This window comes from Scomber scombrus, chromosome 9 (genome assembly GCF_963691925.1).
Source record: "Scomber scombrus chromosome 9, fScoSco1.1, whole genome shotgun sequence".
Classification (NCBI taxonomy): Eukaryota; Metazoa; Chordata; class Actinopteri; order Scombriformes; family Scombridae; genus Scomber; species Scomber scombrus.
Genome location: NC_084978.1, coordinates 18,514,737 through 18,530,556, shown reverse-complemented (window position 1 = coordinate 18,530,556; position 15,820 = coordinate 18,514,737). Strand labels below are relative to the sequence as shown.

Below are 15,820 nucleotides of genomic sequence, written 5' to 3'. Positions count from 1 at the left end.
TCAGATGCCATCGATGACATGGTTATCGTGAACGCCACAGAACGCAAGAGCTCCTAACAGTGAAGTTTGGACAGATGGAGGAGAGTTGAAGCAGAGAAACCTTCGATACAGTAAAGTGAGGCATTTGCAGAACTTTTTCTAACCCTAACCCTTTAAGAAACACGCCTCTGTTGAATTAGATCCAATTTAAAAATCACTTTTGCCCTCATAACCCAAATATAGGCTAGTTCTATTGGCTGATATGCTAACATTAACACTATTCCTTTTATTTCCATTTCCACTCTGTTTTTGTCTGTCTTTTTTAAGCTTGGACTCTGCAATAAAAAACAACATTTTTAACAGTACCTCTAATTGTAGAGGTGCCGCAAGCAATGTCATTGGGATTGCGGATTTACAGGAATTGAGTGTAAACTGTGTCAAAGGGAAATATTACACAGTTAAAACTACTCAGAAGTGTAAAGTAAGGCTCAGCACAAGCTGGACCAGCTACATTAAAATACTGGTTATATGTCACTATATTTATATTTTATTATTAATAAATATATTAACTATATTGATACCCAACACTTAACTAATAACGCCTTCCACTTGTTTGACATGAGGAAGGATATGCTTGGCTTAAAAGAGCTTCATCACACAGGTTAAATTAACTGAATTGACTCTATCAGTCTTTTTTAACTATTCAACACAGACCTTTCATTTTTTCACAGAGTTCGTTATGGAGCTGCACATTACTTATCTAATAAAATGCAATGTTTCGGACCAGAACAACCAGCATATTGAGGCCAAACATCAACACGAAGCCCAAGACTGTTTGTGCTGTTGCTAAGAAGATCAAGAAATGCTTAGGGATCTTTCTTTGGACAAACATGTTCTAAGATGAAGTGAAACAGGAGAGAAAAAAAGGGAAAGAGTAGAGTAGGACTCGGCACTGACGTGAATGTTATACTTTACTCATATTCAATATTTCAGTTTCTTGGTAGACAATGGAATTAAGACAGAATTTACTTCTCATAAAGTAAAAACAAGTGTTTAAGAGACATGAGCTAATAAAAAAAGCAATATTATTCTAGCTAAAACCGCACAAAGGAGGAAAAGCCTTTAGATTTTCTGTAGTCTCAGTGGTGTGATGAATACTTCCCCAAAAAGACTTTAGAGTTGTGCAATGTTGACGGATACTGTGGGAAATTAACCAGAGGAAATGCAGATTGGACAATATCCATTAGAAAATAGGAAGTAAGGAGAGAACATTAAGGCCACCACTCCCATGTCTCACATCAAAATGCATATATTCATATAAACTTCACATTAGAGTCTGGAGCTTCAATGGTAAAGCTTTATTCAACGCCTCTTCAGTTTTACAGTGATTTAATTTGCAGCTTTTGCATTGATTGTCTCATTTGCACGAAAACACACAACCCATGTATGAAATAATGATTTACTACTCTACAACGTTTCAGCGAAAATAAAGATAATTCTTGATTTACATCATGAGATATATACATTATTAGACATCTCACTCACATTTCACTCAGATGCAAGCACATTTGAAATGCCTGAAGTCGCACATATTTGCAGTCTTTATCTCTCACGTAGCTTATATGTTATTCTAACATTTTCATACAGTTGGCAGTGTAGGCTGACTGCTACATAACAGACATCAGTGAAGCTTACATCTTAACATTCGTCTAACGCTGCAGGAAATGAAAAGATTAAATTGTGCTACGCAAAACAAACAAACAAAGAAAACTAAAAAAAACGTTCACATTGTAAAACATGAAACACTGTTCATTTGATCCATAACTGATCCACAGATTTCCCTGCTCAGCTCACTTGTAGCCTATTCCCTGCTCCTAAATCACACGGAACACCGGATAATTAATAAGATTGAAGTGGAACAATCACATGATGCCACCGCCAACTGACACATACTGTAAGTGTGTCACAAGAAAAACAGCTATGACCAAAAGCGCAGAGAGGAAAACAACATGATGATTCTTTGCCTTGACTATGGTCAATTTAGCATGTTTAAACCAAGGGGGGAAAACACTGTTTGGATACTGAATTAAAATGATCAGAGAATAAAACATAACTTGGCTACAGCACATAAATATGAGTTGCTCACTTAGTTTCAGATTCATTGTCTTTAACTGCTGGGTTTGCTTCCTCTGAGAAAAACCTTACATGCTCGGAATTGATGAAAAGGAACTGAACCTGCTGACAAACATGACATTCACTTTCAAGGAGGGTGCTAAAAAAAAACAAAATTAATAAACACAGTGTACAATATATAATTAAGGACAAACAAACTCCTCTTGATATACTGTAGCAGATTATTTCTGGCAAATCATACAGATACCTCAAATGGAAGTATTGATAAACAGTCCACGTAGGGAGTAAGTAGTTAAGGAAAGGGTAGGCCTACAGCTTTGGATGCTTGTGTGGTTTGTTGACATGTTTCCTCCTTTCATGCCTTGCAGTCTGTGTTAGACGTGGCAATTTCTAGTCATGGTCTGCAATGAAGCAAGTCACATGCTTGCTGCAGCTGCTTGTCTGTCTGGCAAGAAGGCACGGCAGGCAAAAAATAGCTGTGAAGTCGATTCTCCGCAACTGTCAGGCAGTAGAAGCTGTGGCTCTTTAGCCATGAACTACAGCTTATCCCATGCTTCTGTTGTTGTTGTTGTTTGTTTTTTTCAATGTGTGATTGCTTTATTGATTGATTGGTAACGACAGCTTTCAACAAAACTGATAGTTGTTGGTCTTCATCAGAGGCTGCTCCTCTTCCTCATGGTCACAAGACTGGTCACGGGGGCCATCGCAGTGCTTGGGCTCATCACACTCTTCACCCTCTGTGACCTGCTGCTGCACATTCTGGTAAATTAGCTGTGGAGAAGCACAATTAGGATGGTGAAATTTGATCCAAGACAGCCAAAATCTCTATCTGTTCTATCTTGATACAATGGTGTGATGAGTGAAATAATCCTTTAATTCAACAATCTACAGGATCATTTGCTGGTCTTCATCTAATAAAAAATAAAAAATGGATATATATATATATACATACAGTATATATACTTTTGGGAACACCCAAATAAGATTTTATCTGAAAAAAATGTAATGGGTTTGTCAGTACAGCTAAATCTCTGTTGTCTCTTCAGAAGAATTAAGTGGAAAAAAGAATGTTTCCTGAGGACATCTTTGCTGAAGAATCACATGTTTGGTTCCTTAGATAGTTTTGGCAAAGCCAGACTGGAGCTTTTATAGCTTGCTGCATACAGTACAACTCACCTGTTCCTGCTCAGGTTGGTCCCCAAGTAGTCTTTCTATCATCTGACTGATCTTGCTGAAAGTTGGACGCTCTGTAGGCTCCAGATTCCAGCACATTTTCATGATCATGTAGCTGAAACAGACGTGAAACATGCTTGAGTAAAGCTGACAGTAAACAGATTTGTTTAAGAAAGAGTGCCTTCATTGTTTGCTGCATTTTCAGGCATTTACATTCCACTGTATTTCACTAAAAACTGCTTCGACCTTGTGGTGTAAAAACTCTATAAAGCCAAATTCGACAAATAAGGAAAGGCTTATGGAGGTGGTGACGCAGTTTAATAAGAGAGACTTGTTCATAAGAACCCCTGCCCCTCCAGTCTCATTTTGCTGCCGTGAAATAGCAGTTACATGGGTTCCTAGCTTTGAGATCATGTGGCTAACAGGCAGAACTGAGGCCTGACTCACAGCAGAACAACAGATGATTGGGCCCTGACTCAGATTCAGTCCCTCTCCGTTTCCACAGCACAGTTATTCCGGGTGGTGTGACAGCCACGCCAAATCAGCACACACAGATGTTAGGGCCCTCTGAGATATTGGGAAAAACACCCTCTTTATTTTCTCATTTCGGTGGCTTGTTAAGTTTTGAGTTTGGGTTAGGAGATAACCCAAAGCAAGTAAATTAAAAAGAGGAATAATGGAAGCACTTCATGAGGTTACCTCATGTGTCAGTTATTTCAGATGTCAGATAGGGTGGAAGACTGGCAAAGAAAAAGGGATCTTTGTTCAGTCATGATGACCATTTGGGAAGCATGCTATTTGAACTGCACAGTGTTAAAGTCAATTTAGGATGAGCTATCTTTATAATTCAGGCATTGCTAATACTTATATCAACTTAAACAGTTATTGGTTACTACATGTTAGCAGCTGCTAGCATTAATACACTAGTCTGATGAGTTGAATGCCTGATAACAAGGCACCTATTACTATTGACTCAACTGTAAAAACCCAGCTGATAGTCACTTGATACCGTAAAACTCAACTGATAATCAGGTGACACTAACTAGAGTATTAACATTGGCTGGTACACATAAAATGTTCACAAAAAGGGATGTGGGCAAAAACCATCCTTTGTATGCACCAGACTTAGTTATTCAAGTATGAAGCTTACATCTCAGGTGGAGCAAAGTCTGGTTGAGACATCTGGTATCCACGTTTCACCATCTTGTAGAACCTCGAGTCCACAGCCATGCTGGGGTAAGGACTCTTACCTGATAGAAAGATGTTATTTTAGACAGCAAATGATGGAACAAATATGAGTAAATGTAGGCGACATTGGGTTTATCTTTTCACCTAGAGAGAAGATCTCCCACAGGAGGATGCCATAGGACCAGACATCACTCTGGACGGTGTACACACATTCAAAAATACTCTCTGGGGCCATCCACTTCACTGGCAGACGTGCCTTCAAAAACAAAGCCAAAAGGACAAAAAGCTAATGTGAGGTAATTGTTCATCTAACAACGGTATAGTTTATTTTTTGACATGTTACTTACATTCCCCTTCACCACGTAGTTGGAGTCATTCATGATGTCACGCGCCAAGCCAAAGTCACAAATCTTGGCCACTCGGTGGTCGGTCAAGAGAACATTCCTAGCAGCCACGTCTCTGTGAATACACTGCACACAGGCGGACAGTTTGTGTATAGTTTGTAAAGTCACGCACCATAAAAAACAATAACATCTGTAGATGGAGTGCGTCTTGATGCAGTGTGAAAAATTATGATCAAATGCAAAGTGAATGTTGAAGAATGTGATGGGAAATACCCCTCATGACCCCCCATGAACAGATTTCACACCATTCATGTATAAAAAGCAATATTTTTTCATACAATGTGGTTGCTTTTCTCTGAAACCTGATGGTTTACTCTTTAGGGACAGTAGCTGCTGCAGTGTTACACATTTTAGATGTCAGTGCACTTGTATCCTTATACTGATGATACCACTCACATTTTTGGCAGCCAGAAAGTCAAGTCCTTGAGCCACTTGAAAGGAAAACCTCAGCAAATCATCAAGGTCCAGCGGCCATTCGCCAGTCTCCTCACACACAGAGTCTGGGCATGAATCACACAAAGAACGCTTTTCATTAGCACGCTTCTGCATACTGAATGCATTTGTGTAAATTCAACTGAGTTTGGGTCAAAAAGCATTTTACCTCGAGTTGATTCTATGTTTGGAAGTTGGCTGGGTCTCATCTCTAAGTAGCTGCTCGAGGATGCACTAGAGATCCCGCTGTCACTGTTAGATGAAAAGAAAAAGATGTAGCAGGATGTCAGAAGAGACAGATAACATTGAGTGGATGCTTTAGACTTCATATGTTTGGTATACCTTCTAATGAACTGTTTCTGATTACAGATATTCTTGTAGTCATTCGACTTCTCCATGATATCTGGCATGTTCATAACAAAGTCCACGAATGTCTCTGCCTTCTGGCGAAGGAAGTTCAGGAGGTCGCCAAGGATGCAATACTCCGTGATCACAAGCACCGGTCCTGATGAGGAAACACACTATGTTATGACCCTCTGAACAAAGAAAACGTGTTTACCTGCAAATGGATTTGTTATACTACATTTTCCATGACCTGCATGTCTGAGAACTTTCATATACACATTTTTTTTCTTTTAATGAGAGTTTCACCAAACAAAATACAGGAAAACTAAATGCTTACCTCCATAGGTGCAGGCTCCCAGTAGATTGACGATGTTCTCGTGGTGTCCCAGGTGGCTCAAGATCTTCAGTTCTGACATCAAAGCTTCCCTCTCATCTGAATGGGCGCTTGCTGCAGGGATACACAACACTGACTGTCAACATACCATCATCCTACCTGATCATGTGAAACAAATGTTTTAGGATTTTAAACTAAGTGATGCCTAAATCAGACATATTTTTCACGTTATCTGGAACATTTTCAGATTTGCCAGTCACTCTGACTCGCTCATGCAAACAATGTTCCCTCTGTTCAATCGAAGGTCTTAACATCGTCTTACTTTTTAACATTTTCACAGCCACACGCATCACATTGTCTTCCTTTCCCAGACCGAAGGCTGTGGCCTCAACGACCTTCCCAAAAGCTCCAGCACCCAGAATCTTTCCTGGATGGATGGAAAATTTGAGAAAGCCATTACATTTTCATTTCTAGTTGTTATGACTTATTGTATGGATATCTAATATTCTAATATTCTATTAATTTCTATATAGTCTAATACATTTATAATACATTTATAATTACTAAAAATGGCAGGTAATTCAAAATGTGAACATTTAAGTGCATTTGAGTCAATTTGGGAAAACTATGATGCGCACCAAGCTTGAGCTTATCTCGTGGGAACTCCCACTTCTCGTTGTAAGGCAGCTGAGTGGGGTCGATGAAGGTGTAATTGTTTCCATCTCTCGCCTCAATGATCTTCCAACGAATCTCATACCTTGGTTTCTGAAGATTAAAATATGTGAAAACTTATTATCAAAACACTGTATCAACCAATGTCTTTATTTGGATGTCATAAATATATAAATATAAATATAATTTTTACTACCACAATGTATATAGTGGTTACTTTTGCAATGAAAGTGTGCTTTACCTGCTTATATTTGTAAAACAGAAAAACCAACAGCACAAGGAGGATGGTCAGAATGCCTGCTGCTCCAGTCAAGGTAGAAGTGAAGAGTTTGTCTGCGCAATCACAGAAAGATCAGGATTACTACATAATTTAACTCATATAGAATGACTGTCTACCATGCAAGATCATTTATCTAATGTCCCTCTTGGAAATTTGTGTAGATATTTGTTTGCATTTGCAGAAAATATATAAAATGGCTGCAAATACAGCTATACATAAAATAGAGTTGCACAGTTTTACAACATATTCAGCTTCCAAAGAAAGGGAGCAGCTGACCATGAGAACATAATTTTATAAGCAAATATTAGATTTGGTTTGAGCTCCATCCATGTAACCGTACAATAACAACTGTGATCACATCCTGAAAGTGAACAACTATCCAATACTGACCAGAAACCTCCATGGCAAATGTGTCGCTGCTGATGCCAACGAGGTTAAAGGCCACACACTCGACTGTCATCCTCCGGTTGGATGGCCCCACGGTGAGGACACTCTCCACCTCCACGGCCCCGTACTCCTCCCTCTGGACCTCCACCGTTGGAGCTTGGAGAGGAATCGCCATCTGAATCCCTGTGGTGTTTTCATTGCACCTGCCTCATTGAAACAAATATGCGGTCAGACAAAGGCACACACTCTTGCATGAACACTACTACACTTTTACACCCTTGCTCGCTGTAAAATTGTATGTGCGGTCACGCCTCCCTATGCAGTGATACTTACGTGGGTCGTATTCCAAAACACTGGTACCAAATTATTCTGGGGGCAGGATAACCAAATGAAGTGCAAGTCAGAGTGGTTATGTTTTCCCATCTCACCACAGCAACAGGCCTCTCTACCAGTGAGGGGAAAATGAGGGAAAAGAAACACCAACATCAATTATCTGGTTAGTAAGAAGAAATGTTCCTTTTATTCAAGAAAACCTAATTACACTGCACCACCATGAATGTGTTTACTGCTTTGATTTGTGTTGAATATACCACTTACGATACATTTGGACTTGGAATGTGATGGATGCATTTGCCAAGTCACTTCTGGCGTAGAAGGTGTACTGGCCCTGTTCCTGGGCATTCATTCTCTTCAGCTGCAGAGTAGCATGGTATCTGATGGTGGGAAACACAAAACATAAAGGGTCTTTAAACAGAGGAAAAGAGGAATGTCTACGAAATGCGAAGTGACTAATTCTGTGGTTTGAATTCAGACACTTCCTATGCATCATCGCTACAATAAAAAAAAAACATTGCTCTTCCCTCTAGCAACAGTTTCATGACCTGAGGAAATATAATGACCTTAATGTTCCCTGACAAATTCACCCATTATGCACTGACAGCAGATTTCAAATCCAGAGTAACTTCCTCTTCCTGTAGTACATTTGATTGGGGTTTTTTTTTTAGAATTTTTTTCTGCAGAACAGTAAGCATGGATGTCTACAAGAGCAGCTGAAACATGAGACTACATTGTACCTGTTGTTGTATCGGATGAATTTATGCTCCTGCGTGGATGTGTTGGGAGTTGTTGGGGTGTGCCATCTGTGCTCTGTAATGTAAGGGTATGCCTCTATGAGCACACTAAGCTCCAGATCTTCTCCTTCGTTCACCTCAACTGAAAGACCCTGGTGGGCTAGCTTTGGAGACAGCTGTGGCAGAAGTCGGATGTATGGCTTGTCTGTTCATCAGAATAAAGTTTGTTACAATTTATCAATTCTTAATTAATGAATCAATCATGACAGGCCATGTGTGCCTTTGTCTGTGGCTCACCTACAACCAGCAGGTATGTGGTTGAACTATTGACCCCTGCTTCATTAGTGCCGATGCAGGAAATGTTGCCTGTGTCTGCGAGGTCCACAGCGGGGATGGTCAGTATGCTTTGTATGTCCAGCCGGTTTTCTCCACTGGAGCGAACCCTTTCCTCTATAGTTGGTTTCTGATATGAGGAAAAATAATTGTTAAAATTATGAATATTGTCATGGTCAAGAGAGGACTCCCAGAATTCCTCACACTGACCGATTTGGTGGTGTATTTCCAGGTGACGTTGTAGTTGAAGTTGGGATTGTGTGTGGTGCAGCGAATCTTGAGCTCTTCCCCAACAATGCGCACATACTCATCTGTCTCCAAGAAGACATATGGAGGGAAACGAAGCTCTAGAGAAAGACAAAATCATATATGAGTGTCAAACTGGATGCACATATCACTTAACTTGATGACTTCCTAACAATCAAGTCGTCTCACTCTGAATGACATTGATGGAAAAGGCCTTGGAGGTCCTCTCCACTCCGTTGACCCTGGCTGTGCAGACATAATCTGCATTGAAACCGGGGTGGAGGCTGTGGATGAGAATACCACGGTGTCGGTCGACAGTGAAGTTCATTCCTGGTGGTACAGTGGTGCCGTTGTCCATGCGGAGGCCCAGGTCTGTGGCTGATGGGTCAGTCAGAAGGCAGGGCAGCATGTAAAACTCACCCTCCTTTTTCACCACCTGCAGGGATGTGCTGCTGGTCCAGAACACACGGTTAGGATCTGTTGGAGAAGAGAATTGAGAGCATCTATAGATCACCGGAATAATTTGAGATTTGATCAAATCTACGAACAGAAAGGTACACCCAGTGTGAACAATCCAAGCACTTACAAAACACTTACAAATCAACATTAGGAAGGTTGTCCCTCTGTTCTGTACACAAAACAGTAGGACTCTCTTTTCTCCGAGCTCACCTTTTACGTACACATGCACTGAGGAGGTCAGCTCACGATGCTGTGTGTAAACACACTTGTATGTTCCAGTGAATTCTGCAGAAGGACGCTCCACCTTTAAGGTGCGGACGTTTCCGTTGCCCTTGGACACATAGCGCCTATGTTTGGCAAGCCTTGTTTGCCAGTAAACAGGCCCATCACCCTCACACCTCAGATCCAGAGGACTTCCAGGTTTGACCACCACCTCAGGACCCACCGCTTTAGAGTTGAACTTGATCACTGGACGCCTCCATTCCACTGAGAAGAAATGAAAATATGAATGATTGAATACATTTATTAACACAAAACACATTGCAAGAAAAGTGTGAGAGCAATTAGTCAAAATAGACTTTATTGCCAAAGTTCTTGTTGTTGTTTTGGTCATATTAAGAGAACTCTGTCTCATCTGCTCCGGGATTCAGATTTATTTTGGAAATATTTTGGTGAATTCAGGAAACAGATTGAAGACTTGGACCTAAAAAACATCCCTCGGTCCTTCTCACTTCTGCTTTTTACAGTCTTGCTATCTCGAGACTGAGGTTAGAAGATGGAAAAACTGTAAATAACTGTTACTGTTGTGCTGCTAGAAATGAAAGAAATGCACATTAATACACATTCAAGAATTATAGTCATGAAAGGGAGTAATAATTGTCTGTCCCGAAAAAGCAGACATCCTTGAGGGAGAAACGGCTAAAAAGACACGGACCCCTAAGGGAAAAGATTTTTAGTTATGAAGAACAGTGCTCTCTTTGATGACTTTGTTGAGAAATTGGAAGCTTATGTACCTCAACTTGACACATCATTACATCTAAATTTTATTTGGGGTTTGGACAGCTTCTTTTTTATTTCTTAAAGTTATTCGAGAGACTTAGAAGACTTTTCTTCTCAACTTGCTAGTTTCTCTCATTTAATGTAGCACTTGCGGTCATAATAGTTTCCTTGTAGGCTTTTGAACAGTTTGTTTTAAAAGTCTGAAGCAGAACTGAGACTCCATGTTCAGCATTTTCTATTCACTACAGTGCACAAAATAACGAAGAGAGATGTAGTTTCAAGTCTTGTAGTGTAGTTTCAATCAGTATTTCAGTTCAGAATATCCTGACCGAGCACTGCAGTCAGCCCCTCTTTAATCATCTAAATGTACTATTCATCCAACCTCAAAATGACCACCAATTACATATCATACAGTTTTCCAACAGAAAGCAAAGCTAATCAATTCGGCCATAATTAAACCAAACAACAGATGCTTTTATGTTCTCAAATGCAAATACATGAAATTGCAATTTGATACCCGGTGGGTGACAGCCATATACAGTATGTGGCATTCAAAGTCTAGTTTATATAATGTTGAGGGGCTTTTAATTTGTATGTCACCTGGTTGCCGTTAGATGTGGACGTCACCAGCAGTTTGCAAGATATTTGTTTTTATGTAAGTAACTTTTCATACATTGTAACTCAAGGTGCTGTATACATAAGAATAACATTAAAAGTAATTACAAAGCATGCAGCTGACTTTGGGGGTAGACTATATGGTGCTGTGGTAAGAAGGGTTGAGTTAAGATTTAGGCTGTTTTTTTATGGGGTTTTTAAAAATATGTTTTATAAATTAAATCACATACATACAACCCAAAAATAGTTTTAATGCAGTAACCATCAAGATAATCATTAAAACTAAGAGTAAATGTTCCCAAATGCAGTGTGTTTCGTGTATGTAAAGTTTGCATTTGTTATTTACCATGAACACAGCAGTAATGTGCATGTAATGTGCAAAAGATGATAGTAAGTAAATGTCACATGTAGGTAATCGTGACACCATCAAGCCTCCAGGAAGAGCGCCAAGCTTTGAGGCCAATCGGACATAACAACCAAACTGTATAATTACAACTTCCGGGTCCGTCACGTGATGCTATTGGAGCCCAAAAAGACTTTTTCTGATAAACTTACATTGTGAAAGAAACATCTGTAAATCTTTTTCTTTCTTTTTTTTGAGTGTCACAACCCCCGTAAAATGACTCAAATGTTTAGAAGAGCGGCATTAATATTTTTATCCCCATTCAAGTTGGCCTGAGGGCTAAATCGGCAGTTAGCAGTCTCAGATGGCAGAAGCCTCTACTGACCATGCTCCATGGACACACTGGGCACATTGGGCCCAGAGAACGTGTGCAGTAGATTTTTTAGCTTCATGTGCCACTGAGCATTTTTCATAGGAATGAACCAGACCCTGTCTCTGATGCTGTATCCACTTTTCTCTATGCATCCACGGTTACAATCCACTCGCCATAGACTGCCCAACACCCAAAACAACACACGATGCTGCAGATGATTGTCCTGCTCAATCAACACAATACAGTCAGATGCAGCATTTTTTCTTCTCAGCAGCAATGACCACAAGTTTTATGCCATGAAATGTACACTATTAATCATAGAGCTTCATACAGATATTTTTAGAGTGTTAGAGTGTATAAATAATTGGTGAGGTGAAGGGAAAATAATAATTATAATTTTAAAAAAGTTACTGCAATCTAATTTACTTTAACATTCAGATTTAATCCAAAATTAAACAAATTCAAAATTCAAAATCTTGACAAATTTTAACGAATTTGAAACCACATATTGCCTGTCCTTTGAAAATGATAAAATATTTCACTCATATATATTTTGGCTTTAGCTCATCGTCATTTGCATCCTTTGATTTCAGATTATTTATTACACTTTAAAGTCAGATTCTACTACAAAAATAGGCAAAGAAACAACCAGAGTGAAAAGAAAAGACACTAACTACGCTGCAGCTGCATTTTTAATAGGCAGAATTTGACGATGCCTTACCTGAAGCAGCAGAGGCCATAACCCCCAGCAGCAGCGTGAGCCAGGACTGCATCCTTGATCAACTCCAAACCTGCAGTTTGAGTCTTGATGTGTGTGAGAGCTACCAAACACTCTCCTTTCTCTCTGTAGTGTAGGAGAGAGAAATGAGAAAACCGCTCCAACACTTGTGCTATCTGTCATGTCCCTTATTGACTTCTCTTTTCTGAGTGGTCAGAGCAGTGTTGAATCTATTCTGCTATATTGTTCTTGGTTTGTGTGAATTGAATTCAGGAAATGTATGACTCACTTTGAGGAAGTCCTCCATTTTTACACTTAAAGAATTAATAAAACTAATAAATAAACTACACCTACACACTACATTGAATCATCACGCAGCGTGGAAGCATCATTCATTTATTTTAAATGTACTCACCTGCTGATGTATTCAGCTTAACAGAGGGGTATAATAACTTCCCTGAGTTTGATGTTTCCAGCATCCAGAGCCGACAAAAGAGTCCCCTCTTCCCTTTCTGTTTGCCTCTGCCCTTCTTCTCCCTTCTGCTTGTTTACAGTCTCTTAGACAGAAGTCACACAGCAAACATGCAATCTTCCAGAAAGCAAGTGGAAGGTGGGGGGAGCCGAGTGTGCGGAGAGGCGGATCAGCATATCAAGCTCAACAAATTAATGAGTCCAATTTGCCACAGAAAGGAGCAATTCTCCCGAGACATCCATGGAGGTGAGACTAATCACCCCCATCACTGCTGAACCATGGCTGCCAGGCTTTTCTAGCCGGGAAAGTGTGGACACGTGGGAGATGGGAGGAAAGTCAAAGGGCTCTTAGAAATCTGACAAAGAAATCAGAGAAAGGGAGAAGGGAGATATGACAGTGCAGAGTGAGAAAAGTCATTATAGGTATGGTGGAAAGGATTTGTGCTGAGAAGAAGTTATATGAAGATTCAGCTGGACATCACTGTCACTGACAATCATTTAATTTGATATTAGTGGGATTTTAGGAACTCTTTTCCACCATAATTAGTATTTTTATTTGTTTTATTTTTTTCATCATAAAAGATTAATAATTTCCATAATACGATAATACATGTTTATTGTTCACATTTACAACATACAAAAGGACACATATAAAAATACATTTGTCAACATAAAGTTGAGCTTTGGTACCATAGCTTGTCGTACAGTGATCTTGTGCATTTAAAATTGCAATAGGAAAAACATTGGAATTTGTGAACTAAATTGTTGAAAGTAGACATTGTGTAAGTGAATATTATACAATGCAACAGAAAACAGAAAGTGTAATTTTTAAGGTACATGTACACATATGGCTATCTAGGTTTTTTTTGACAACAGTAGCCCTTTGCATCAGCAAGCAACAATACAGTAGCTGCAAGACAAAAATCTGTCCTATCCAATCTATACAAAGGCACTCATTTGTGCCATCTTGTGCTCAGGCAGTGATACGCTGTAAGTAATATTTGTCACTTAAGAGTCATCACAGAAACTTGGTGTCATATTCACTGTAACATACACATATCATGAATATATAACACATACACATATCATGAAGTCCTCAGTAATTCTAATTTGCATGTTATCTTTAACATAGTGTTCATATATATCTTTAACATGAATATCCACGTTCTTCTAAATAAAGTGCAAATTGGGCACATAACTAGGAATTAAGCCTACACACCAACAACAGTTCAAAAAGCAATATGCTATTCAAAATTCACAGAAGATTTAAAAAAAATTCATACTGTTCTCACAAAAGAAGAAAATAATACATTTCTGAAACCTGTACTACAAAGGAAGAAACTATATCTCATATTAAAACAGTGCATGTAGAATCTGTCTGCATTTCATTTTTTTGGAATAAAAAACGAAACAAAAAATGAAATGAAATTGCATATGCAAGGAGGCTGTGGTCATTTTGTTCCTGTCTGCATGGTGTTTTGTTTTTATGAGTATATTTCTTTATGGTTTTTGTTTTTTATTGTTTTGTTATATAAAAACTCATACCTTTTAAACTCAAACTCCTGTCATATCCACTCTATTTTACAAAAAAAACCCCAAAGCACCCACTTCTCACTATAAGACCATTCGTGAACACTGATTTTTATTCTTTAACAAAAAGAGCCAAAAACTGGCTACGGCTAATTGAAGCACATCTAAAAACACTGTATCAGACATCTGTGCTTATAATAAACTGAATCTAGAAGAAGAGAGTACCGTATTAATATCCTGGCAAGTTTCCAACACTGATTGGATGATAACATCATGCTCATTATTTTTAATTGTTCTGTCTCAGAGGTACAAAGAGTGAAAAAAAAGGGCAAAACTTTAGGAGTGCTTAGTGGACAAACAAAGATTGCCTGCTCAGTCTCAATTTTGCTACATTCTAGTTTAGTCATGTTCCCTTTTTTTAAGGCATGTTTACAAAAAATATTCACAAGGATCCTACATGTGGCTACAGGAAGCTGTCTTCTACCTCAGGTGTCCCAGAGGAGCCCAGCAGAGCGTCTCTCTCGCTTGTCTCCTCCAGCCTGTCCTCCTCTGGAAGGGTGTCAGCCGTGTCCTGCGACATGGAGTCAATCTCCTCCAGAGCCAGAGAGCTGAGTTCAGGGAAACAAAGCTGCACTTAGTCACGTATGAGTCACGAACAGACACTAATGTCTGGTACTGATCTTGTCATCTTTCCTCAATTTTTCATCACACAACACATTTGGATTACATTTAAAGAAATGATCTATTTCTCTCTTTGTGTTTAACATTTTTAGAGTATTTTCTAAGCTTAGAAAAGTATTTCCAATACAGTTGCTTGTATAGAGTATACTGTGACAAGCTCTCATGTACTTTTTTACACTTCAGAGGTGTAAAATGCCATCAGAAAATGTGCACTTGCCTGCTCTCTGGAAAATACATAGTTAACATATACAATACTTATACAATATACACTCAAGCACACACTTAAGTCTGGACTAGGTGTTCAGTGGAAGTATGTCAGTGCAACTTAAATGTTGAGTACTCCATGTGTATCTTTTGCACTTGCACTTGCACTTGCACTAAATTAGTGGGATGAATGAATTTGCAGCCATGATCATTTGATGCTTTTGTCCTAGTAATCACTAGCAGTACATCTGCTTACTACATCCTAAAAGAGTTTTAAAAGGCTTACATTAATTGCCCTTCATGGAAGTGACAAAACCATTTTTTTTCTTACACAGAAAGCCATAACTGCAATTGATGTTCATTTTTATTGTTGGTCGTCATTTTGTCAATTTATTTAAAAAAAGTTCACCTTTAAATGTCTTATTCTGACCTATTAAAATATAAAACCCAG

General features: G+C 39.0%; 2 protein-coding genes across 2 annotated transcripts in view; both read right to left on the bottom strand.

Annotated features, from left to right (window-relative positions):
- Positions 1-1,322: 1,322 nt before the first annotated feature.
- csf1ra (colony stimulating factor 1 receptor, a) lies at positions 1,323-13,031 on the bottom strand. The gene is made up of 22 exons (XM_062425575.1): positions 12,899-13,031; positions 12,487-12,609; positions 9,646-9,921; positions 9,166-9,453; positions 8,941-9,077; positions 8,695-8,860; positions 8,401-8,602; positions 7,925-8,040; positions 7,661-7,772; positions 7,331-7,530; positions 6,902-6,993; positions 6,627-6,753; positions 6,311-6,415; positions 5,992-6,102; positions 5,652-5,814; positions 5,479-5,561; positions 5,274-5,377; positions 4,821-4,943; positions 4,618-4,729; positions 4,436-4,535; positions 3,289-3,400; positions 1,323-2,883 (listed from the first exon to the last, which is right to left on the bottom strand). Exons 2-22 carry the CDS (start codon positions 12,536-12,538, stop codon positions 2,737-2,739), a joined length of 2,928 nt encoding a protein of 975 aa, XP_062281559.1. The 5' UTR covers positions 12,539-12,609; positions 12,899-13,031; the 3' UTR covers positions 1,323-2,736.
- Positions 13,032-13,523: 492 nt separating this feature from the next.
- Positions 13,524-15,820, bottom strand: part of pdgfrb (platelet-derived growth factor receptor, beta polypeptide) — a 30,447-nt gene continuing 28,150 nt past the window's right edge. The window contains exon 23 of the mRNA XM_062425908.1: positions 13,524-15,092. Coding sequence (XP_062281892.1) covers positions 14,948-15,092 — 145 coding nt within the window. The 3' untranslated portion in view covers positions 13,524-14,947. The remainder of the gene's footprint in view (positions 15,093-15,820) is intronic.